Genomic DNA, 24,219 nt, shown 5'->3' on the forward strand with positions numbered 1-24,219 from the left:
CGTACCGTGCCAGACGCATAATGTGTAGTTGGTGTTACTGAGTTCCCGTTGTTCTAAATAACTAATCAATCGATTTTTGTTCATTGTTGCACGAGGGAAGCGTCCTTTGAGATAATCTTGGGAAGGTAAAAATCTATTAGTGAATGCATCGTGCAAGAGGCATTATTTGTGCCAGATTTGGTTGAATTATAGTAACTTTAGAACTACGGTCAATCAGTTTTTGTGAAATATTGCAAGAGAGAAGTGTCCTTTAGAGTGGACATGGGAAGTTCAGAACCTCTGTGTGTATGTATCGCATCAAAATCACCATTTGTGATAGGTTTAGTTGAATTTCGGTTATTCTAGATACACGATTAATCAGTTTTTGTAACACATTTGAAGAGGGAAGTGTCCTTTAGACTGGACATGAGAAGTTCAAAATCTATCAATGTATGAAGCACTTCAGGGGCATCATTTGTGCCAAGATTTATCGAATTTGGGTCTTTCTAGAAATCCGATTTATCGGTATATGTAAAATATTGTAAGAGTAAAGTGTCCTTTAACCTAGACATAGCAGGTTCTGAGTTTGTCAGTGTAGGCACTGTGTCAGGAGCATTATTTGTACGAAGCTTAGTTGATTTCAGGCCACTTTAGATATGCAATCTATTGATATATGTGAAATATGGCAAGAGGCAAGTGTCCTTTATACTGGACACGGGATATTCAGAATTCATCAGTATACGCACCATATTAGGGGCTTCATTTGTGTTATATTTAGTTGAATTCGGTTCACTCTAGATACTCGTTCAATCGGCATTTGTGAAATATTGCAAGATTTGAGGGACCAAAACAAATTTTTAATTTTACAAGTGGGAATCATGTCGTTTAGATTGGACGCTGGAAGTTCAGAATTTATTAGTATATGTAGTCGTGTTTTTTTTCTGATCAATAAAGTGGGCAGTCCGAACTATTTTTGCATTTATTGCTCCTAAACTATTTAGCATAGTGATTTTTATATTAAAATTATGCGGATCTCCGTGAGCCAATATATCGAAATAATGGGACTCTGTCCAGAGACATATATATGTGTAGAGATATATATGTAGATGAACACGACCTCACAACTTATTCAGTGCTGTCCCAGAACTGAAATATGTTAACTCGCCTCAAAAAGGTCCACCCAAACGTCAGGCATAATGAAAGGTGTAAAGGTAATTATTTTCTATTATTAGAGCCACCGGCAAACAGCTGTAATATTTCTAAAATAATCGGAATGCAATAGATTATGAGGCCGCTTCGACAAAACTCAAATTAGTGGCGAAAAGATTTATTTTTGATTATGAGAATCAATGATGCGTATTTTTCACATACTGGCATACCTATATAAGTAGGGTTGTTAATAAAACGACAGGAAATGTGACATTTTTTTAGCATTTAGCTAAGTATCTATAAAAAGATTGTGATGCTTATCAAGTTGTGTTATAGGATAATTTTGATGCTGAATTCCTAGACACATGAGCAATGAAGATATACTATACCTATCCGACTCATAATAGGGGTAGGAACCTATAGTCCTATAACAGAAATGTGAGTGGTTAAATCTATCGGTATTATTTTCAAATGCCATTTTCTCATGCATTGATAATCACACATTTTTGCCCTCTCCATTGAGAATCTGCTGTGCCAAAAGCTCGTGATTCATTAAATAAAAACAGTACTCAAATAATTTTTTGCACTGGTAGCGTTAAAAGGCGCCATTATTGGTTGTGTTGAATGACTATAAAAGTAATAAATTTTTCTCAAACGGTTAAGTGACAGGTCAATAATGACCCCTACATATGGCCATTATTTACCTGGCGTGCTAACCAATCACGATGTCGTCATATTCTTATTACTGTTTTGCTTCTGGTTGCTGTGAAAATTAGTGTCAAATGAAGTGTTGCAATTCAGTCAAACTGCACGTACGCTCGAAAAGGCAATAAATTGCTTCGAAACTCCGGGGGAGTAAAACTCTTCCATCGTGGGTTCTCACCTTCGTCATACGTTCTTTACCATTAGAACTATGGCATACTGCAACTACTCTTATGAGAGGCTACTTAAGCAGAAGCGTATCATCATCCTTCAGTAATATTACCTGGGTAAAATTTAAATTTTCTAATTCGGTCATCTATCTAGTAAAAAAAGGGGGGAAATTCTGGACGACAGAGAAATTTGACTATAGTTAATTGAAATACATAATTTATAATTTTCACTGTTTTTCTTTTAATTGCCTTGAAAATCACTGTTTTAGTGCTTTTTAATTGAAAAAAATAGCATTTGATAAAGATGAATTGTCTATAACATCACGATTGGAATTGGAATTGGCCTGGAATTGCTAGTCAAGGTGTACATTATGACGAATACAATTTTTCCGAGAATTCTATTCGTAGTAAATGATCTTGATCTAACCTGAACTGTTTTTTGTTGCGAGGAAAATCTTCAAAAAAACATACGGCCTGGTGTTCTGGCGGTCGGATAGTGTGGGATTCACCGAAGCGGCTGCCCACTAAAAACCTCGGGTTAGAAAGAACCCTGTCCGACTTCGGACTTGTCCCTCAGGGATGTATTGTCGGCTTTGGAGAAGGCTACTGTCCACTCGTAGTAGTCTTCTGCTAGTTGTTTCACTCTCTCCTATTATAACAGGCAATTTCTTCGGTGCCCAGGTATTCCCTGATTACCCATTCAACCTTCGGTGTTTTTGGTTTGTTACTTCTCTCTCTCTCCTTCGAGGTTGGTTTCCCGGACTCGGGGTACTACCCCGGAGGGGGAAGGTATCCGCGGTATTTTTAAGCAATAATTTAACCAAAGTAAATTATAGGTAATTAATTTTTATTATTTATCTAGGATTAAAGTAAAAGAATACGTTTAAGAATTACTATCGTGTGTGATGAATAAAATGAATGAAAACTAATTTTAAGGTTGTGGAGATCCACAATAAGCAATTCGAAGTAATCCTAAACAGAGTCGTTGTAAGACATAAAACTACAAGATGTAACACATAATGCCACCTATGCTATGCTCTAAAATGGGAAAGGCTTCCATAGCTTGGTGCAAATTTTTCCAATTGCTTGATATAATGTTGTAATTAAGTAATTAATGCTTGCTTTCGGTTAAGCTTCAAGTCAAATCTTTGAGTTACAATAATATGATAATGAAATCTGCCCGTGATTTAAGCAGTAATTTGATTTAAGTAATTATCAGTAAGTTCGTTTTTAATTTATAATGCTTAATTTGTAAAGTAAAAGAACACATTTAAAAATAATTGCTGTGTGCGATGAATAAAATTAATGAAATCTAATTTTAAGGTTGTGGAAAACCATAACAAACAATTCGAAATCCTAAACAAAGTCGTTCCCAGTTGTACACATTTAGCTGTTTAGGTAATTCATATAGTCCGTTAAAACTCGAAATATTTTCAAATAGATTTTCGCATATCTTTTCCCCTTCGACGAGTGGGGATAACTATAAATGTTCCACTTGAAAAATTTCGTTTTAGTGTCCGTTCTTTCTGGCATTCAAATACAATATTAGCCCTCAATCATGGTACGTTTTTAACTAATTTGCTTGAGCTAATTGGTTTTTGCGAGTGACATGTGTGTAGGCGATTTAGTGGATTTATTAGCCTCGTGATGGCATTTATAGCAAATTAGATATTTATTTCGTTCTATTTGTTGTAAAAAAGTGAAAAATAACCGTGGTCAAAATATGCGTAGGCATGTCGGAAACTTAAAATAAGAACTCATGTGATGCGGAGCTAAAATGGACTTCGATGATACGAATTTGATGATAAATTTGGAAAACTCGTCTAACCTTTCCGATGTTATTTCTAAACAGGCACTGAGAATTATTTATGTAAAACCACGTCTATGCTCGACTGAAAAAACCTGTAATTTCCTCTACTTAGCACAGAATTTAGAATTTTCTAGGAGTTTAATGAGACAGGAATTTCTCTGCGGGAACACATTATATTTTTAAATATTCCATAACTTCCCTTGTGACTTTAGTTAACTCCAAAGCTGCATCATAAATATTCCTGCAAATTAATATTTCAGCAAATGCTCCAAACACCCGCAATTAGTCACGAGAGTGTCCGAGTTGCCAAGACAGTTTATCAGGTCGAAACTCATTATTACTGGAAAAAACTTTTCTCATGCATTTGCTATGTGTTATCGCGACAAAAAATTTACAATTATTATTAAGAATATGTTGATTCTTGCAGTCTGACGACGATCAAAAAATGGCGGTCATCCGCAAGGCCTTCCAGATGTTCGATACCGCCAAGACTGGCTTTATCGAAACAACTAAAATTGCTACCATTTTGAACACAATGGGTCAACTTTTCGATGAGGGAGATTTAGCTAATCTCATCAGGAAACACGATCCTGATACGTCTGGAAAAATTAATTTTGATGGTTTTGCTGAAATTGCCGCCCACTTCCTTGAGGAAGATGATGACGCCAACATTCAAAAGGAACTTAAGGAAGCCTTCAGGTAATTGATAATTTTCGTCGGTTTTGTTGCTCTTTCCGAATTCCGGTCCAAATTTCTTCTTTTCCTCCTCAATTCTTAACGCAGTTTGGTGATACTTTTCTAGGTTATACGACAGGGAAGGTAACGGATTCATCTCAACCAAAACCCTGAAGGAAATTTTGGCCGCTTTGGATGACAAACTGACCAGCAGAGATCTGGATGGTATCATTGCTGAGATTGACACTGATGGCTCTGGAACTGTAGACTTCGATGGTATGAACATCGCTTATGCCGCTTTCATTGTTTTCTTCATATGGTTTCTTTTCTTACAGAATTCATGGAGATGATGACTGGAGATTAAACAAAGTTTCCCATCATTAATTTACAGAATATTCAATTCTAAACTTATCATTTCAACATTGTTTTTGGAGAAATTGTGATAAATTAACTTATCAAGATATCATACGCAAAAAGACATATATTCCAAAGATGTACTAAGGACATCAGTATAATGTTAATATGTATAATAAAAATACTTTGTTATCGTGATAAAGTCATTGAAATAGTTTTTCTTTTTGCGGCTTTCCGCGGTTATAACTAAATTACTTCAGCAAAGCTGAATGGAAGCGTTGAATGAATTAAAGGGGATTTAAAAATTGTGGTAATTAACATAAAATCCGCCATTAGGCATTTAAATTAGCCATTTAGCCTTGCGAATCTACAAATATCATCGATCGAATAATAAGTCCATCCTTCACATTCACTAATAACTTGATATAATTACCTAATAAACCTGAACTAACCTTTTTTTTTATTAAGAAGGTGGAAACCTTCAAAAGACATCCAACTGTTTGGTGTTCTTTGTAAATATCTCGGGAATAACAGCCAAGTAGTGCGGAATTTAGGATAAACCTCCATTCACTAAAACCATTCTCTCTTTTCTCCTTGACCTCGAAAGTGCCTTGCCTCCATTACTTCCAGGCACTACACATGTGCACTCAGGAGTCTTCTCTTTATACTCTCTTTCCTCCTCCTTTTTTCCACGGTTTTCCTTTCTTTATTTCCTCCATTATCTTTTTAAACAGCATCTACTTCATCTCGCATTTCGTTAGTTCTCTCTATATTATTTCGTATTTTAGTCTCAATCCACTCGTTTTCGCTTTCTTTACGCTTCATTTCCTTTTAAGAACACCCCGGCAGGATATACTTTGGAGTGTCTTTAACTTTTTCCTGGCAGAACCAACAATGGGATTCGCTTTCCATTCCTATTCTGCACAGATATTCAATGAAGATTTCAAGTCCTGTAAACATCTATGTCAGTGCATAGCGTTCATTCTGTCTTGTACTATTCATTTAAGTCTGGCCGTATAACTTTTGTTAATTCTTTGCATGGTTTTTATATTTTTTTCTTTTCTTTCAACATTCTCTCTCTGGCTATATTTTACTATCTCTCCTTTTCCCATTTAAACCTACATTCATTCACTCTCAGCCTGATTAGCGGAATCTTGGCTAGCTCCAACACAGATTCATTTGCCACCGTCCTATAAACACTTGTTATCATTATGGCCAATGTGTGATTTGCTCGTTCTGGTAGCACCTCATACTTCTAATACCCCATTCTTCCCTACCATGCTGGAACCTCATACAGCATGATGCAGAATTCGTTAGCACTAAAACTCTCCTCTTACCGTAACCATCCACTATCGGCATGATGACAGATAGTGCATCAACGACCTTGTCCACTTTCTCTATAGTCTTGCGTATATGCTTAGCAAAACACTTGTCCCTACTAAATAATACTTCAAGGTATTTCACCTTTCCCTGTATAACAAGCTCGCGTTTATTCATTGTTATTTTTGGCTTTTAATTTTCCTTACTCTCGCCAGCATCGCAATCATTATCTCCATTTTCTCAGCGGACAGGCTAAGTCTCCTTTCTCTAAGCATATCAACCACCAGCGCCATTGCCTCCCTTGTTCTCAGTCCAGTGATACACCAGCGCACTTAGGCTCGCTATGATCCCCTAAGGTGGCCTCCGCGCAGCCCGGATCTAACACCTTTGAATACTTATGTATAAGCTGAAATGGATTCTCAAACTTAACGGTCTTGATTGAAATTGAATTGAAAATGATACAGGGTTTTGGATAACCCTTCCGACTCTTCCCCTCTTAGTTTTAAGCAATTAATGCGAAAGGCAAGAAACAGAAATTAAAAAAGTAATTTGTAATACTAAATTGTTTTTCATGATTTTTACGCGTTTAATGAGGTCAGTTTCTGCTGACTAATTAGCTTTTTGGAAGGCCCCGGCAAGTTACATCGACCGAGCAAATTACCAATTTTCTAGTCGTTTGGGAAAATGTTGACAAATTTAGCTCTTTACTGCTAACATCCACTGCAATCTTGGTATATATTAATTAAACGCGAATTTATTTAATCCAGTACATTAAGGAACATTTTCTGTACTTAAAAATTAATACGGGTTATTAGGCCCAATTTGAAAGCAGTTTTTTAATCTTTAAATTACTATGGTAGGTGAAACTGATTTTAAAAATGGTATTATTAAGTCGTATTTAGGAATAGATAGTTTGTGTTTCATTCCACCTTTTTAGGCAGCTTCAGACGACGAACAGAAAATGGCCATTATCCGCAAAGCCTTCCAAATGTTCGACACTGGAAAAACCGGTCTTATCGAGACAGTGAAAATAGCTACCATATTGAACACCATGGGTCAGTTATTCGATGAAAGCGAACTGACTAATTTAATCAGGAAGAACGATCCAGATCATACCGGAAAAGTAAACTTTGATGGCTTTTGTGACATAGCCATTCATTTCTTAGAAGAGGACGATCACGAATCGACCCAGCAGGAACTAAAAGAGGCGTTCAGGTTAGTTTTGCTCTAAGAAATTTATTCGAAGATTATTCGGATTTCTTAAATGATATAGGCTTTACGACAAAGAAGGAAATGGATATATCACAACAAACACTTTGAAAGAAATTCTGAGGGCCTTAGATGACAAACTGACCACTAGAGAGTTAGATGGAATTATCGCCGAAATCGATACTGATGGGTCTGGCACAGTAGATTTTGATGGTAAAAATGCACAAATCTGTTCGCTTAGACTGCAATTAATTCAATATACAGAGTTTATGGAAATGATGACCGGGGATTAGCATGAAGTTAAACCCGAAAGGGGGAAATTGAATAGAAGCGTAGACAAGTAGGTGCTATGAGGCAAAATTAGTAAGCAATGGGACAAAACTCAACTACAGCGGCAGCTTCATGGAATTACCGTTCAGCCATTTTAATAATGAAGTAATAGGGACTGAATAAAGTGGTTTTTTAATTTTTAATAATAACGCCAGGGTTAAACGCAGGAACTAACATGGTAATGCAAAGAAACTACAAATTTCTTTGGATAGGTACTGATAGAAATCTATATTCAACCATCCATCTATAGGTATATTGGGAATACACTAATACAATAAATACCTAATTAGAGTTTAGCTAACTTATACTTAATGAAAACTTGATGAAGTGAGAGTGTATAGACGAAGATCCATGATATTTCGTCTTCATGTAGCCGCTTATTGATTACTTCTGATATTTTATATAGGCTAAAATTATTTTTCTACACATGTCTTGAAAAAATTAATTATGATTTCTCTTTGAACAAATTTTCTGAAAATGTATCGTTTTTACTGAGGTGGAGGGCTCCATTTTAAGGAATAAGGAGCAAAAATTTTAATAGTTTTAACAAGATAAACTGTGAATTTAAAAAGAACATTTATTTACCATTATTTGTTTGTAATGGATCTTCCATTTACATTAAGTAGAGTTAGAGTGATTTATACTGCTACACAAAAACATAACGATTCATAATAGTTAAGATATTCTAATTAAATTAACACTTAATAGTTATGCAAGTAAAACATAGATCTAAGACTTGGCTATGGTTAATTTCGGACTGAATAAATATGTCAGCACTTACAAGTACATGGAAAAATGAAAATTATTACGTTATGTGTCGGAGATATTTTAACATTTGGTTGCCTTTTCTTAATTATTTTAATCAATACTAAATAGACATTTACAAGAAAAAAAAAGAAAATCATCATAATTAGAGCCTGGATTTTAGGCTAAATGTCTTTTTGTCAAATTTTGATTCAAAATTTTTGCGAAGTGCTGTAAAAAAAGCACAAAACTTTCCTCAGAACGTTCTAACAAGATAGGTCAATTCTGCTATATTGTGTTTACCAGACAATTTTGACCAAATTAAGAGTGTCTGCTTTGTATATTTTCATGCCTATTTCTCACGTGAATATTTCATATTTTAATACTTGTTTCAATGATTTCCCTTTCCCACGCAATCAAAAAAGTAAAAAAAAATGTTTTTCCTCATTGATCTCTTCCCTTATTAATTCATTTGATGTATATGTAAAATCGCATTTAAAAATATTGCCTAAGTCAGCTACTCAATTAGAATCCCTTTAAACGACTTTGGAAACATAATAGAAGATACTGGAGCAATTCCTGAAGCTACATCTTACAGTCAGGCCTTGAGCATTTGGTTTGAGGTAAATACATTCTTTGAGAAACCAAAGATGAAACTGAAGACATCGATACGAAGTTTTCAATTTTTCGATATAGTTCCATGACATCATGGGACGTGGAAGGGTCATTTTGAAGACAAAAAAAGTATATTGAGCGGAGAACCTTCTCGTGTTACTTTTGAGCATCTAACACAACTGTTAAGATGTAAAGGGAGTGCTCTATATCTTCTACTGATGTTAACATGGCTGTTCAATTTCTTGAGTGCTTCTTTAACATAAAATTTGTTTTTATGTTCTTTAGAATTTTAACGATTTTTTAGATAATTCTGTCGTTGTGTTGTTATTGCGAATTTTTAAAACCGAATAAATGATTTGCCGAAATTTTATGTGTTGCCATTTTCTTAGCCTAAATTGTTCCTTTTCACCACCTAAATTTAACTCTTATTTGTGTATTTTTCGGACACAAAATCCGGGCTCTAATCTTAGCACATAAATGATAAACAAAAATATGGAAATCTAAATTTAAAAAATATAAAAATTAAATTATAGAAATTAAACAGAAACTACAATTTTTGCCATTTTCTGACGCCTAGGCAGAACTCCGTTTTATCAAAAATAGGACTAAACAAAAATATCATTTATTTGCTAAAAACGAAAGGGAAAATATTGAAAAAACTTGTGCTCTGCTTATTTCAAAAACCTTAAATTTGGTCCACTAATTATATTTTTTCATTAAACATTTATATTCTTTTGTTTTTTGTGCCTTTCAATATAGGATTCCGCCGGTATAGTACCAGGGGCTGATGCATCGTTAAGTATTAATATTAAAACAAACAAATAATGAGACAAGACATCAAGAAATGTTTCATATCTACTCGGATAAAATGTGCCAACATTGACTATGTTCCATTGGTTGGGATACCGCGGTATTCCACTGGTTCAGGGCTTTTCCTCTTGTAAACATATATGAACCCAACACCACTTTCCCAATAAGTTTGTCTGAAACAAATGGTCATATTAGCATATATCAATTAAACAAACCCAACATGTCCATGCAACTATAACAACAGTTAAAATTGCTTACACTACATTTTACATTAACTATTGACTTGTACGCCTACTCAGTACACATAATGCACTTGTATTAGATAATGATAAATTGTTAATGAATTTTACCACATTGCTTTATATCGTGAAACACAACCAACAAACAGTACCTATTGCATCAGTGGGTTCAAATTTAGCATTATGAAAGTAGGTACCACTCGATACTAAGTAAATAAATCAATTTAATCAAAGTTGTATGTTACGTCTATTGGCTTTCTAATCTTAGCCAGCACATCGACAATTTTGTTTGATTTTCGTACAAATTAAGGAAGAGCCGATTAACGCCAGTGAAGTGGAAGGAAATCGAAAATTATCCATGCAAAATTTTTTCCTGATCCATTTTGTTCCATTCGTGCGTAATGGTCTGAATTGGAAGACGGCACTCTCAAATAAATCGAAGACTCGTACACTAAAAAGGGTCGTCGGCGTGTTCAGAAAAGATTTAACACCTATTGCAACGACCAATAATGCAAAGAGCCATTGCGATCTCTCCTTTGAAAGCGGTAAGTTGACATAGCCGATTAACGAGCATTGGAAGAAAGAGAAATGGAAAAGCAGGAAGTAAAGTGCGCTTTCTTCTATTCAACATCCAATAAATCCATCACTGAAGGCAGTCGCGTAAATAACGTCGAGTGCGATTTTAAAAGAGCTTTTTCGAGTTAGCGGATAAATGCCCATACTTATTACGTTGCAAGGTCTTTGACTATAGAATAATCACTTAATTAACCCTTTTCTGTACTTGTCAGGTAACGGTAATTTTTTCATGGGACTGGACAGGACGAAACGAAACACGACACGCACCCTTACCATATCCAGAAGTGTGCTGGAAAACATGGAATGCCAGACTGCTCACGTCAGCTTGAGCGGGTGTCATTTTGAAGTTAAAGCCTTCGGCGAAGCACAAGTTAGCATCCCGGCTGGGTTTGGCCACGTTAGTGCGTTTTTCTTTCACCGCCCTGTAGTGTTGGTGAAGAGTGAGACGGACGTAGGCTTCGTGCTTGTCGCCCTGGAACTGAAGAAGAAGAGCTTTCGTGATTCGGGCACATCTAAAGCGACTTATAGACGATCAATATTATTGTCAATATACCCGTTAATAAAATCGATTATACCCCATAGAAGTAAGGATTGGCATTTCGGGGATTGAGCTGTATTGTTAAGAGTGTTGGGTAGGTAAGTATTAATTCTGAGCAATACTCTATCCTAGTGAAAATGAAGGATTCATCGCATATTTTGGCAATTTTTAAAAACACCTATGGACGAACATCATCAATATTATTGACTAAATGGTTCTGATTGAGGAAGGTTCTTTACACAAAAAAATCGTGTTATTGGTCTGGTAATGTCACTATTAGTCATGATGGTTTGAAATGCGGAATCGACATTCTTATGCGTATTAAAATAATATAAGATTGAATAATTAAGTACTACAAAGAGAATAAAATCATATATTATGTAAATACTTTCCTGTTTTTCTAGACTCGTTTATCTATTGGCATTAAATATCAATGCCAGCGAATAAAAGGAAGTTATTTTTAGAATAGCTATATTATATTAGTACCGTAGGGAAAACTAGTTTTCATTCTCATTTTAATAACATTCTTGGGGTGAAAGATATATATTAATGACTATCTTTTTATGTATAGACACATAAGTACAAACTTAAAACTTAAGATCTAACTAAGCAGGATTTTACAAATGCCGCTTACTTTTCATTTTTCTAGGTCTCGACTTTAATTGGGAGATAATAATTAAGTTACTGCTAAATAAAATGTAGTAATTAAAACTCAAATAGCATATAAAGGATCATTAAGAACAATGGCCAAAACAAGATTTTTTTTTTCAAAGACGATTGTCCCGGAAACCTTCATTTGTGTCTTTAGGCTATATTTGATTAGTATCCGCGAACTGTTCATTTAGCCTGTTTACATTTCCTGTAACTCTTTTTTATGAATTTTGTTTAACCATGTTTCTATTTATACACTATTTACTAATTACGTATATCTTATCCCCATTTGAAATTGGCCACAATTTTCTTTATGTAATATAACAGAAATTTTCATCTCTTTAAGGTTTTTAGAAAGTTTTGAATGTTTTTTAAGATATTAGAATAATTTAGAATTACGCGATGCTCTCAAGCTCAATTTACTTTTTCACCATAATTTTTATAACTCAAATATTTGCAAAAATTTTAAATAGATCTGCATGTATATATTTCTTCGCGCATGCGCGGCATGACGTGTGCGCACGTCCTTTGCACGCACACGTGCTGATGAAGCCAATAAGCAGAAATGCGCATTGTCGGGTCGCCCAACACCCTTTTCCTGATTTTTACTTGAACTCTTTATGATTTTTGCATTTATTTCAATGTTATTAATTAAATGCACATTAAAACTTGTACCAGTAAAAAGAACGATAATAAAAATCGATAATAAAATTTATTGGAATCACAAACTATTTGCTGTAATTTTACTTAACTGACTATTTTTCCTTTTAAGTAAGTGGAGAATAATTACTTTGATTATGGAAACAACAATGCTACTGCATAGTAACACTCAATACTTGTTTTGTAACTTTTGAACAAAAGTGCTTATAAATTAGATATCTAAAATGATATAAACACTGAAATTAATGTACTTTTTGACTAAACAACAATGCATTATGCAAATTTTTATGTTGAAATTTATACGACGATAAATTACACTGTTCAACAGAAAAATTATCCTTATAAAAAAATATGTCTATTTTGTAAAATTTGAGCTTAAACTAATATAAAAGTGAAAAAATGATTGGAGGCTTGCATTACCGTAGGAGGAGGCCGCTTTCAACAATTGTTGTGACTCTTGTTTAATTTCTTAGTTTTGTATAAATAAATTTTCTTGATCATGTTGCTAAATTTTTACATGTTTTTCATTCTCAAAATGTAATTTTTCTCGACAATGGTTTGCATGCAATGGTCGACAATGGCAGCGTGCCTCTAAAATGCTAATTTTCCCAGTAGCGTAAAAATTAGGGGCAGAAAAATCTCACGCAACCCTAAAATCTCCGCCTCTGGCATATGGGGAAAAATAAAGTAGCGCTCAATCCGTAACTAATATTAATGATAATCGATGTACAAAATAGGACTTCTGTATCTCTAACGATTTCTGAGATATCGTCAAAAACCTGAAAAAAACTGTTTTTGACATTCTGTATCTTGAAAACGGTTTGTTTGCGGACCCATGTTAACAGGAACTATTTTTCTTAAAATGAGCCAAAGAAAACACCCTTTATTTTCCGAGACATGTTTTGAAACATCCTGTATTTACCTCCACTTCACATTAAGTTACGTTTGATGAAAAATGTGTTAAAGCACTGAATGAAGGAGCTGCTTTCAAATGTATACAAGAGAAATTTCCACGTATGGCACGTGGCAAAAATTACAGAGATAATTTTTGTTGGGCCGCAAATTAAGCAACTATTTCAAGAAGAGACGTTTAAACATTTTTAAATGACATTGGAAAACGAGCATTGAATGCCTTTGAAGCGATTTGCAACAATTTTCTTGGAAACAATAAGTCACAGGACTATCGCGAACATGTAGGGAAACTACTTTTGGTCTACAAAAGTTTAGGATGTAACATATCGCTAAAATCCATTTTCTTCATTCCCATTTGGACTTCTTTCCTGGGAATTTGGGTGCAGTCTCAGACGAACATGGAGAACGATTTCATCAAGACATTGCATCGATTGAGAAAAAGTATATGGGAAAATGGAGTTCAAACTTGTTAGAAACTAATACAGGAAACCCCTGATTGTTCATATAAAAGATCACCAAGGAAATAAATGTTTAATGGAAACTAGTTTAACATGTATATAATGTTCTTGAAATTGATGTATATATTGTAAAGTATAAATAAGTTCTTAATGCACTGCCAGGCAAAAAAATCCGAACAAGCTTATTATTTAAGTTTTCAAAGAGAAAAACATGAAATTGGATGGTAAAGTATTTTTAAAATAAGACAGAGCATCAAATCCAACATTCTTTTACTGTATTTTTAAAAATTATTGCTGTTAGCATTTGTTTTCAGAAAAGTAACGTAAACAAAATAATCTCAGATATTGATTCTGTGTAGAAAACAATATTCGGTTGTTTTTTTTTTGCGTTTTTAGCATTTTTTTAGATTCCTTTGAAGTAAACAAAGATATTCTGTATGTTAAATAGTGTTTATCGTTCACAAAATGAAGACCGAAATAGCGGCACAAACTGTTACATTAAGTCAAGATGGTCGAATCGTACGATATATTGCAGTTTAGTTTTTCTTGAAGTTACTATTAGTTTGGTTTCTTTTGTTCATTTTCAATTAAAATGTTATCTTTTTAATTTTTTCATGTATTTCATTTTTCTTAAACTTTCCCTAATATAATTATGTCAAAAAACAAAAAAAGTTTTATATTATTGATTCCTAAGACTATTGTTATAAGCTTGTCCGGATTTTTTATCCAGCAGTGTAGTTTAAGAGCAATAATTTAGGTGTTAGTGGCGTCTTTATCGAGTCTTTCTTAATATCAAAGTATAATCACTTCCCTCATAATTGGAGGCTGATATAAAAAATTTGAACTGAGAAATCGATTAAACACATTCAAATAAATAAAATCCAGCCATAAATATTTCAGTGAGAAGTAAAATGTCTTAAAATGTTGTACTATGTTAATAAGAAAATTAATAAGTTTTTTTTTATAATGACATTTCATTATAAGTAATTACGAATCAGAATTTTTCATGTATAAATATTTTGTTTATTTTCATCATTTACTTAATTAAAATTTAATACATATATGCTTTAATATTTTGAGTTTGAAGTTTTGTAGGTTGACGCGTTAACATTAAATTTAATGCTGCATTCATAAAAGGAAAAGGACGAGGATTCTATTTCCAGTTAGAAATTTCCTTAAGCAAGAATCTTACCCATATCTAGTTTCATTTACAGCAAAGCTGAATTTATGCGCTCGACGTTGGATTTGGCTTTGGCTCTAGTTCTGAACATCTGCACTGTATTGGTAATAGAGCTTTACAACTCATATTATATTCTTGCAATTGGATTTGGCGTTGTATGCGACACTACATCCGACCTCGACCGGGTAGTATAGGATTTACCTACATGCCCTCCTCGACCCTTCACCAAAGACCCCAAGGTGACAAGGTGCGTCATGAGAACGAGGCGCACGAGATAATTACCCACTAAAAAAACAGTCCTCGTCTTCTTTTCTCACCCTTGTCTTTGAAATTCTCCCTAGGGATAATGCATCAGGGATTAAAGGAATGGTCAGAATTTTTGGCTTTTACCATTTTTTTCTTTTCGAACTAATTTGAATTGATCTGAACTAACCTAAACCGTGATTGGACGTCGCCAGACTGATTTCATCTGAATGAGGATGCCGTGTTTTTGCGTTTCTGATACGGTCTAAAGTCAAAAGCCTAAATGAGGCTATTAAACTTATTGATGTTTAATTTTTTTTATTGCCAAGGTTGACGATAATCTGAACCTAATGTCGCGTTTATAAGTACCCCTGACCAATTGAACATGGATGGTATTTTATTGGCCAAGTTTGAGGATAATTTATAAACTGGTTTATAGTGAAATTTTAGAAGGACTTTTTAACATCACGCAGAGGGCGAATTGAGTTGGCCATTGATCTGTTAATTAAAACGAAAAATCTTTACGAAATTTACGATCAAACTGTGCACCTACATGCTACTGTGTATCTACTAGATAATACCACTGATTCCATTTACAGACCTATAAACTGCATTTTCTCTATAACTTGCTGACTGCAAGTCAGGTACTTACGTACAACAAATAAAAAAAAAAAATACAATGGAACGTGATAAGGAAAATTCTTACGAAACACATATTGGTGATAGGAGCGTACGCTAAGTACACGGTTAGTATTAATTGGATATATACATTATGATCATGGTTGCGTCTTGACACAAATTGTACAGGTTGATGAAAAAGGTTTTTAATCTTCGTTTTATTTAATAAAGTGTGAAATTCCTTTGGGTCTATGCATTTCCATCAGTTCGTGGCAATTTTCTCCCAAATGAGAATTTTAGGGAAGTACGATTTAAGGTCGTTTATGAATTATTTCCCTTCAATAGTAAGTAGATGCCTCCTAGATTACATAAGATATGATTGTGGCACATTTTAACGTTTATTTTACTTGAGTTTTAGAAATGTTTTTTTCTCTTCTATTTTTCCTCTTTTTATATTTTATGCTGCTATAGTATCCAATGTACTTAAAAATGAACATGAAATTACATATTATTATATCCGTGTCATAGTAATTTGCCTGAAGTTCCCCGTGATACCGGAAATGAAAGGTCCGCGACATGACCTTTGATTATTTCCCCCTTAAAATTTATAATCCCTTAAAATAGAACATTTCATTACATCTATAACTATGAAGTAATTAATATAAAAATCCAAACATTTCCCGAATAAAACTTCGTTCAACAAGAATACTTTTTAAGTAAAATCAATTACCTGCACAGTCCGACTGGTTAACTCAACTGACCAACAGTGTAACGATGCATATTATAATCACTTCTTTATTAAGTATTAAACATTTAATTAGCAGTTTGGTTTTTGCATGATTTGACAAACCTTGTTCGATCAAGAAATTTAGTTTATAGTTTTGCGAGCTTATAGTGAGACGTTCATGGTATTGATTCATGATCACATGTACCCGTTTCGAGATGCGGAAAATCAGTTTAAGTGTGTGAAGGGAAAAGGGATAAAATTGAGGTAATTAAAAGTTTGTTTAAAATTAATTTTAACGATTTTTTTACCCTAGAATATTATAATTAAAAATTAATTTGCGTATATGACTTATTCACGGTTCAAAATTTCGACTTTTCTTTATAACGCCTACGTTTTCTTTGTACTTCACATTAATTTTCGTTTATAACAATTCATAAAATAATAATTTATTAACGATCGTTACTTGATTACGACTAGCAATATCGTTGTTATAGTACACGTTGGAACAATAGACTAAGCCGTCTTTTCTCGAAGTTGCTGTGTTTTGGCCCAGTGGATTTATTAATGTCCAGTGCATAATGGTTGATGGGGAATATATTCTACCACGGTAAGTTCCATACAAAATAAACAAATAGGAAAAATAACTATTGGGCGTGACTCAAACAAGTGTTCAAGCTTTTAAGCAATCTCATCCTCACTTTGACCAACTGAACACCTATAACTTTATTAATTCTTAACCATCGATTGAGCAGCTGAATTTAAGAAGCTCCCACCCCCCAAGAACATTCCCACGGGAAAGTAACCCAAACCTAAACTCTTAGAATTAGTAAAAATCTGTACTGTATACAGGCCGGAGTCTCTTGTATATTTTTCTGAAGTCTGGAATTGCTTCCCAGCGCACGGAAATAATTTTAAATAACACCATATTTACTGAATATTGTTGGTTGGTGAGGTTCAGATGCTAATTTAAAGTTTTCATTCTAACCAAATTCCAAGTTTCATTTAATATAATTGGAAAACTTCATGTGGTTAGTCCGGGTTAGTTCTGGTCAGTTCAGCTTCTATGTCGATTACACTTCGATTGATCGACGTACAAAAACCCTTAACTATTCAGAAAGATACCCTGATCCAGCTTGTCTGAATTGTCTTCCTATTTATCTTTACATTAACAATAAAAGCACCCTAAAAGAAAAATATCTTCATTTCATATTACTTTGTAATGAAAGCTGAAGTCATTTTTATTCCTTTAAAATCGCTCTTGCATTAAAACCGTCATTAACCGCTAAATATCTTATAATTGAAGAGTTCGATTTTCCATCAACTCTAAATTTCCAACCATCAATTCGTCCTTTATCGTCAAAATGGAAGTAAAAACACCATCTTTCTTAACGAGTTCAGTGATAGGAATTTATTAATTATTGCCGATGGGAAGAACTAATAAAAATATACAGAACTGAGGCAAAATAAATGTGGATAACCACAGAAGCACCCGATCTAATACTTCAAGAAAAAAAAATGGAAAATATTACATTATTTCTCAATATAGTCTCTTTTGGGATCGACACACTTTTTTCAGTGATGTTCTTTTGGCCTCTACACTCTGTTTACAGATAAAAATTTCGAATGTTTCAAAATAGACATCAACCTCGGACTCCACCTCTTCATTATTTGGTAAATCTCTTTGCACTCACCCATTTTTTCAAAGTTGGAAATAAAAAATAATCTGAGGGGGTTAAATCTTGCGAATAGGGTGGATGAGGAAAAAATTCGATACCAAGTTGATTCATTTTGGCCATCGCGATGACGGGAATGTGAACTGGTGCATTGTCTTGATGAGACAAGACTTTCTTTTTCGCCAAATGTGGTCGCTTTTTTCAAATTTCTTCACTCAAACGCTGTAACAAATTTGTAGAAAATTCTTCGTTTATTGTTTTTCCTTTGGGGAGATAGTTAATAAAAGTTATCCTACGTGCATCCCAAAAAACTGACGCCATCACCTTTCCTGCAGATGGAACTGTTTTCGCCTTTTTTGGAATCGATTTTCTCTTTTGAGTCCATTGTTTTGACTGCTTTTTTGTCTCAGGTGTGAAATGATGAACCCATGTTTTATCCATGGTTATGAATCGACGGAAAAATTTGGCTTTATTTTTGCGAAACTTTGTCAAACACTCGCATTTTATTCAATTGTGAGTAATCGCGGCACCCATCTTGCGCACAGCTTTTTCATATCTCATTATTCCATCAAAATGCGATCTACAGTACTTTTTGAAACGCTTATCATTTCTATTAACTCGCGCAATTTTAGCTGTCGCTCTTCTAGTACAGTTTTGTTGATTTTCACTACAGTTTCTGGAGTGGACACTTCAATGCGTCGACCACTGTGGACTTCATCTTGGCACTTCGTATATATAATCTTATATATAATATATTAATCAAGAGATTAATACAGAATATCTTCTCCTCCACACATAATCTGGAACTCTTTGCAGTATAAGACAAATATGTAGTAGAGATGAAACTGATAATCTTCAAATTCCACATTTCTAGTCGTCATCTTAAATATAACTTAAAATATAATTTTTGCCAATTTCTTGGTCTTTTAGAGTTGAAAATTCTCGTGACCATGTAGCTGTAATCGATGTGGAAATGTACTCCAACGCCGAAAAGCAAAATGCGACCAACATGGTGGCCGAAGCCAGAAAAGCTTTCAACACTGGTAAAACTCAGTCTTATGAATTCAGGAAAGCTCAGCTAAAAGCCGTTAAAAGGTTCCTGGAGGAGCATTCTCAGGGGTTGTGTAATGCTTTGTATGCAGATTTAAGGTACCCATATAGAACATATACATAATATATTAAAAACATTTATATACGGGGTGTCTCTAAAAGGTCTGTACAAAATTCTGTCATAGATCTCTGAGGTGGAAACATAACGATTTAATCCAATTTACCTTGGTCCAAAAGTGGACGGTTTTCAAAATACAGTATGTTAAAGTAAAGATTGAAAAAAGGAAAAAATTAATAAAATTATTTTAATTTTAATTAAAAATAAAATGTAATGCTACTATCTGAACAAAATGTTGCATCGGGGGGTTTTTAGGGACGAGAAATCAGAATCCGTTTAAATTTTTAATGCACGTTGTAAAAGGGGCTGTCAGCGCTAGGTGAACTCCTGAGAGGGACATAAATTTTTTATCACTCGGTATAAAGATTATTTATGACAAAATTTGTGTTTTCTTACATGTTTTATGAAAAAAAAACGTGTTGGTATAAGTTCCTATGGACATTCCTTCTTGAAATATTTAAAGTTTAAAGTTTGCTGAATGTTTTAAAAATTAAAAGTACATATTTATTGGTACAGTTGAAACAAAAAAATCAAGACATTCAATTCATCTTTAATTCTTGTCATATTTAATTAATTACTATATATTTATTATTATTATTATTTTGTATATTTTTTGTTATTAATATATCATATTTTTAAGTTTTCATGTTTTCATTTGACTCTACCAATTTTCTATTATTTATTTTGCACTACTGTACAAATAAATATGTACTTTAAAGTTATTTTTCAAGACATGCAGCGAACTTTAAACTTTAAATACCTCAAGAAGGAACGCCCGCAGGGACTTGTACCAAGATAGCTTTTTCATAAAACATGTAGGAAAACGCAAATTTAGCCATAGATAAATTTTATACTGGATGACAAAAAACTTATACCTATTTAAAGAGAGTTTACCTAGCGCCGACAGCACTTCCTTTAATATGCATCGAAAACGTAAACGGATTCTAATTTTTCGTTCCTGAAAACCTTCCGATGCAACATTTTGTTCAGATAGTAATAAGTAAAATTAAAAAAAGTAAAAATAAGTATTTTCCCTTTTTTTAATTTTCACTTTGACATCCTGTATTTTGGAAACTATCCACTTTGGCGTTAAGATAAATTAGGTTAAATCATCATGTTTTCGCCTTAGAAATCTGTGATAAAATTTTGTACAGACCTTTTAGAGACACCTTGTATGCATATTTCCTTACGTTTAATTTGCATTGCAGAAAACCCGAATTTGAGTCTCATCTGAACGAAATAGACTTTCTTATTGTGGAAATTGAAGAGATTTTGCGGGATTTGAAAGACTGGATGAGACCTGAAGTCCCCGAGAAATCTTTGCTAAACTTTTTCGATGATATTCGCATCTATTCAGATCCTTTGGGAGTCGTTTTGGTTATGGGGGCATGGAATTACCCTCTACACTTGACTTTGTGTCCTGTCTTAGGCGAGTGCACATTATTTCAATTTAAGCTAATTTATAGCTTTCCTAGTATAATTTATTAGTTAATTAGAACATAATTCCATAATTATAATAGGCATTTGACGGTGTTTTTTAGGTGCAATAGCAGCGGGCAATTGCTGTGTGATTAAACCTTCAGACTTATCAACGCATACGTCGCAATACATAGCAGATTTCATGCCGAAATACGTGGATAAGGATTGCTATCCCGTATTCCTCGGGGGGATTCCTGAAACAACGGATCTTCTGAAAGAAAGGTAAGTGCGGTCTGATTTAGGTAAAACTCAAGAATGTTTTATTTAAAACCAGGCCTAAAGCCTGATAAAATGGAAAAGTGCCAAGAAATTGTGAATTGCGAATTTGCGAGCTCTGCAGGATCCGTTTCTTATATTGTTGTATTCCAGAACAGAACTGCTATGTTCCAGAATGCACAAATCATTTAACTACGTATCGCTGGTTAAATTCTAACGTACTGCGTGCCACAATTTCATCAACTTGGCACCTGCGGCAGTTTTGTATTATATTATTTCTAACGACCTTTAACTACTCAGAAATATTAATAGCTTATACAGGGTGTCCCAGATTGATCAGGAACGCAAATTAATAACCAAACAAGCCGGGCTCACGTTTGTAACACGAACGCATCTTGGAATATCCTCTTATAACAATTGCTGAAGTCCTGGCCGTAAAAGCTGGGACACCCTGTATATGTACTACTTGAATATCTTGAAGGTATGGAACATTGATTTTAAGTCTCGACTTAAAGTAAAAGTTTCTCATCTGCATTTTGGATAATTATACGCTCTTTATCAATTAATTAATTAAAAACTAAGGTTTTAAGTAGAGAGTGCCTTAGAGGACGTTTCCGTGAGTTGATTAAAAGTGGTGTAATTTGAAGATGAAAATGGAGGCTAAAATTGCCACGCAAGGTTTAAGGATTTATTCAAGTATCAGCGTATTGCAGAGAATGAATTGAATCTTAAATATATCCCCGAATACAAATGAATGTGAAATGAACATTTTGGAATATTCTCCAATGGAAAAATAATGCAGTTTCTAATGAAGGCATTCAATCTTCATCGAGATTGAAAATCTCAGAATCTTTTCTTTTAAATTTCAGGTTTGAATATATATTTTACACTGGCTCACTCGCAGTCGGGAAAATTATCCATAAGGCCGCATCGAACTTTCTAACACCTACAACGTTGGAACTTGGGGGCAAAAGTCCGACCTACATTGATTCAACAGGTATAAACAAAATAATTTTATAGTTATTACAATTTTATGGGTACCACAATTTTACTGGTAGTCAATTTAATGAGAAATTATTCCTCAAGATATGATTAATGTTGTTTGTAGCCGACATAGAGGTAGCCACAAAGCGCATTCTCTGGGGCAAATTAACCAATGCAGGACAGACCTGTGTAGCTCCGGACTATATTTTATGTACCAAAGATGTCCAAGATAAATTCGTAAAATGTGCTGAGAAGTGCATTAAAAACTTCTTCGGTGACAACGTGAAACAGTCCAAAGACTTTGCACGAATGATCAACGAAAGACGTTTCACTCGGTAACTTAAATCTCCATTTACGCATAAAGTAGTAAAAAATATTTAACCATGTTACAGAGTGTGCAATCTCCTTAAAAATCAAAATGTGATCATAGGCGGCGAAGTGGACGCGCAAGACCTCTATATCGCCCCCACTATTCTTGTGGATGTCCATCCTGATAGTGATATAATGACAGAGGAAATTTTTGGCCCAATTTTACCAATTTTGAACGTTAAAAGCGCTTATGAAGCCGTCAAGTTCATCAATAAAAGAGAAAAGCCCTTGGCCATGTATATTTTCACTAGAGACAACAAAACCAAAAACTACTTCTTAAGAAACACATCCAGTGGTGGAGTGTGCATAAATGATACAGTGATGCACTTGGCGGTGTCAAGTTTGCCCTTTGGAGGGGTAGGCAACAGTGGCATGGGCAGCTATCATGGGAAAAAAAGTTTTGATATTTTTGTCCATAAGAAGAGTGTATTGTTGAGATCGTACAATCTTATTGGAGAGAAGTTACAGGAGATTCGGTATCCTCCTTATACAGTAAGAGCGAGAAATATGTTGCAGATAATTACAAGTAATTTAAACAGGAGTGTCAATTTCACTCGTTATTTCTATTATGGCTTAGCTTTTGGGTTAGGGATGGGTGTCACTGTGGGAACATTTTATGTGAAAAAACACTTTTATGGCAATGACCCATAGGGTTTTTTAGTAAATGCAAGCCAATTATGTGCTTTTAAATATTTTTGGTGCAAACGAATATAAAATCTCTTTGAATTAATTTCCTTTGTTGGGAATATGTTATGGGAACCTTAGATTATGTGATAATATTGATATGTAGAATCTAAATGTAGTTAATTCTACATGGATGTTGTACGTAGGTGGATACGTATAATATGTCTTAGGTTGTTTAATTGTTGTGCCGTTTCTACTATTTCTCTATATCACTATTCATTATTTAAACGTACCTAACAAACAGGCAATTTCTAACTTTTATTTTTTTGTTATTCAATATTTATATTAACCTGATCATAATGCATATTAAATTGTGGCTTCAAATCGCTCTATCTTATTTGCATTCTTCCTCTTTTTTTTTCAGATTTTCTTATGTTCTTTGCCTCACTAAATCTGCTGTTTTGTGTGTTTTGGCATACTTAGATTGCTTTTATTTCTCTACAGACATTTTATCATACATTTTTTTCTGTAATTTTATTTGTTCTTTTTTTACCCTTTTTATTTACTCTTCATCTGCGCCTCTGTCTTTGTCATTGTTAAATCATTCTTTATCTTTTTATCTCTCCTACTTTTTCATAGGCACAAATTAAAAGTCATTTACCTATCCATCCTTTTTATTAGTGTTCTAATGACTGGGTATATTTTGCAACCGATCATGGCTCAGTTGAAGTTATATCGACATTTTTATCATGTTTCATTAATATACTTTTATGAACATTTTTCAGGTAATATTTATATAACGTGATAAGTATTATCCACTGAAGATCATACTGATTTCGCACTAGAGTTAAATACCTTTTCTTGCTGAAATGAGAATATCAAATGAAAATGATGTTACCCAAACGTAGTTTTAATTAGTGATTTGTGTGTTGTGTATTCTATTCAAGCACATTAGGAACATGGCTTCTAATTTCGTCGAAATCGCCAAAGATGGCGCCAAGTAATTGGTTCTACTTGTGATGATAATGGTTATTATT

General features: G+C 33.9%; 4 protein-coding genes across 8 annotated transcripts in view; 3 read left to right on the top strand and 1 right to left on the bottom strand.

Annotated features, from left to right (window-relative positions):
* The first annotated feature begins 3,403 nt into the window (after positions 1-3,403).
* Positions 3,404-5,045, top strand: LOC136419788 (troponin C-like). The gene is made up of 4 exons (XM_066406333.1): positions 3,404-3,561; positions 4,238-4,509; positions 4,613-4,761; positions 4,821-5,045. The coding sequence occupies exons 1-4, from the start codon at positions 3,559-3,561 to the stop codon at positions 4,847-4,849; spliced, it is 453 nt and encodes a 150-aa protein (XP_066262430.1). The 5' UTR covers positions 3,404-3,558; the 3' UTR covers positions 4,850-5,045.
* Positions 5,046-6,656: 1,611 nt separating this feature from the next.
* On the top strand, positions 6,657-7,779 carry LOC136419767 (troponin C-like). 3 transcript variants are annotated; one of them, XM_066406321.1, is made up of 4 exons: positions 6,657-7,040; positions 7,101-7,374; positions 7,433-7,581; positions 7,633-7,779. In XM_066406321.1, exons 1-4 carry the CDS (start codon positions 7,013-7,015, stop codon positions 7,659-7,661), a joined length of 480 nt encoding a protein of 159 aa, XP_066262418.1. In that variant the 5' UTR covers positions 6,657-7,012; the 3' UTR covers positions 7,662-7,779. The 3 variants fall into 3 exon arrangements, with proteins under 3 accessions (XP_066262418.1, XP_066262410.1, XP_066262402.1); XM_066406313.1 differs by having other exon boundaries at positions 7,097-7,374; positions 7,433-7,779; XM_066406305.1 differs by having other exon boundaries at positions 7,433-7,779.
* A 118-nt stretch (positions 7,780-7,897) lies between these two features.
* The window catches only part of LOC136415018 (synaptotagmin-15-like), a 73,093-nt gene continuing 56,771 nt past the window's right edge, over positions 7,898-24,219 (bottom strand). The window contains exons 9-10 of one of the 2 annotated variants that reach the window (XM_066399498.1): positions 10,956-11,160; positions 7,898-10,040 (exon numbers count right to left, since the gene is read on the bottom strand). In XM_066399498.1, the coding sequence (XP_066255595.1) occupies positions 9,913-10,040; positions 10,956-11,160 (333 nt within the window). In that variant the 3' untranslated portion in view covers positions 7,898-9,912. Of the gene's footprint in view, positions 10,041-10,949; positions 11,161-24,219 lie in introns of both variants that reach the window. The other variant, XM_066399410.1, reaches the window with a different exon arrangement.
* Positions 16,918-23,464, top strand: LOC136411280 (aldehyde dehydrogenase, dimeric NADP-preferring-like). 2 transcript variants are annotated; one of them, XM_066393777.1, is made up of 8 exons: positions 16,918-16,933; positions 17,164-17,276; positions 19,273-19,491; positions 20,719-20,939; positions 21,052-21,211; positions 22,075-22,202; positions 22,314-22,524; positions 22,582-23,464. In XM_066393777.1, the coding sequence occupies exons 2-8, from the start codon at positions 17,248-17,250 to the stop codon at positions 23,207-23,209; spliced, it is 1,596 nt and encodes a 531-aa protein (XP_066249874.1). In that variant the 5' UTR covers positions 16,918-16,933; positions 17,164-17,247; the 3' UTR covers positions 23,210-23,464. The 2 variants fall into 2 exon arrangements, with proteins under 2 accessions (XP_066249874.1, XP_066249883.1); XM_066393786.1 differs by lacking the exon at positions 16,918-16,933 and having other exon boundaries at positions 17,151-17,276.

The sequence above is a fragment of the Euwallacea similis genome, chromosome 1 (genome assembly GCF_039881205.1).
Source record: "Euwallacea similis isolate ESF13 chromosome 1, ESF131.1, whole genome shotgun sequence".
Taxonomy (NCBI): Eukaryota; Metazoa; Arthropoda; class Insecta; order Coleoptera; family Curculionidae; genus Euwallacea; species Euwallacea similis.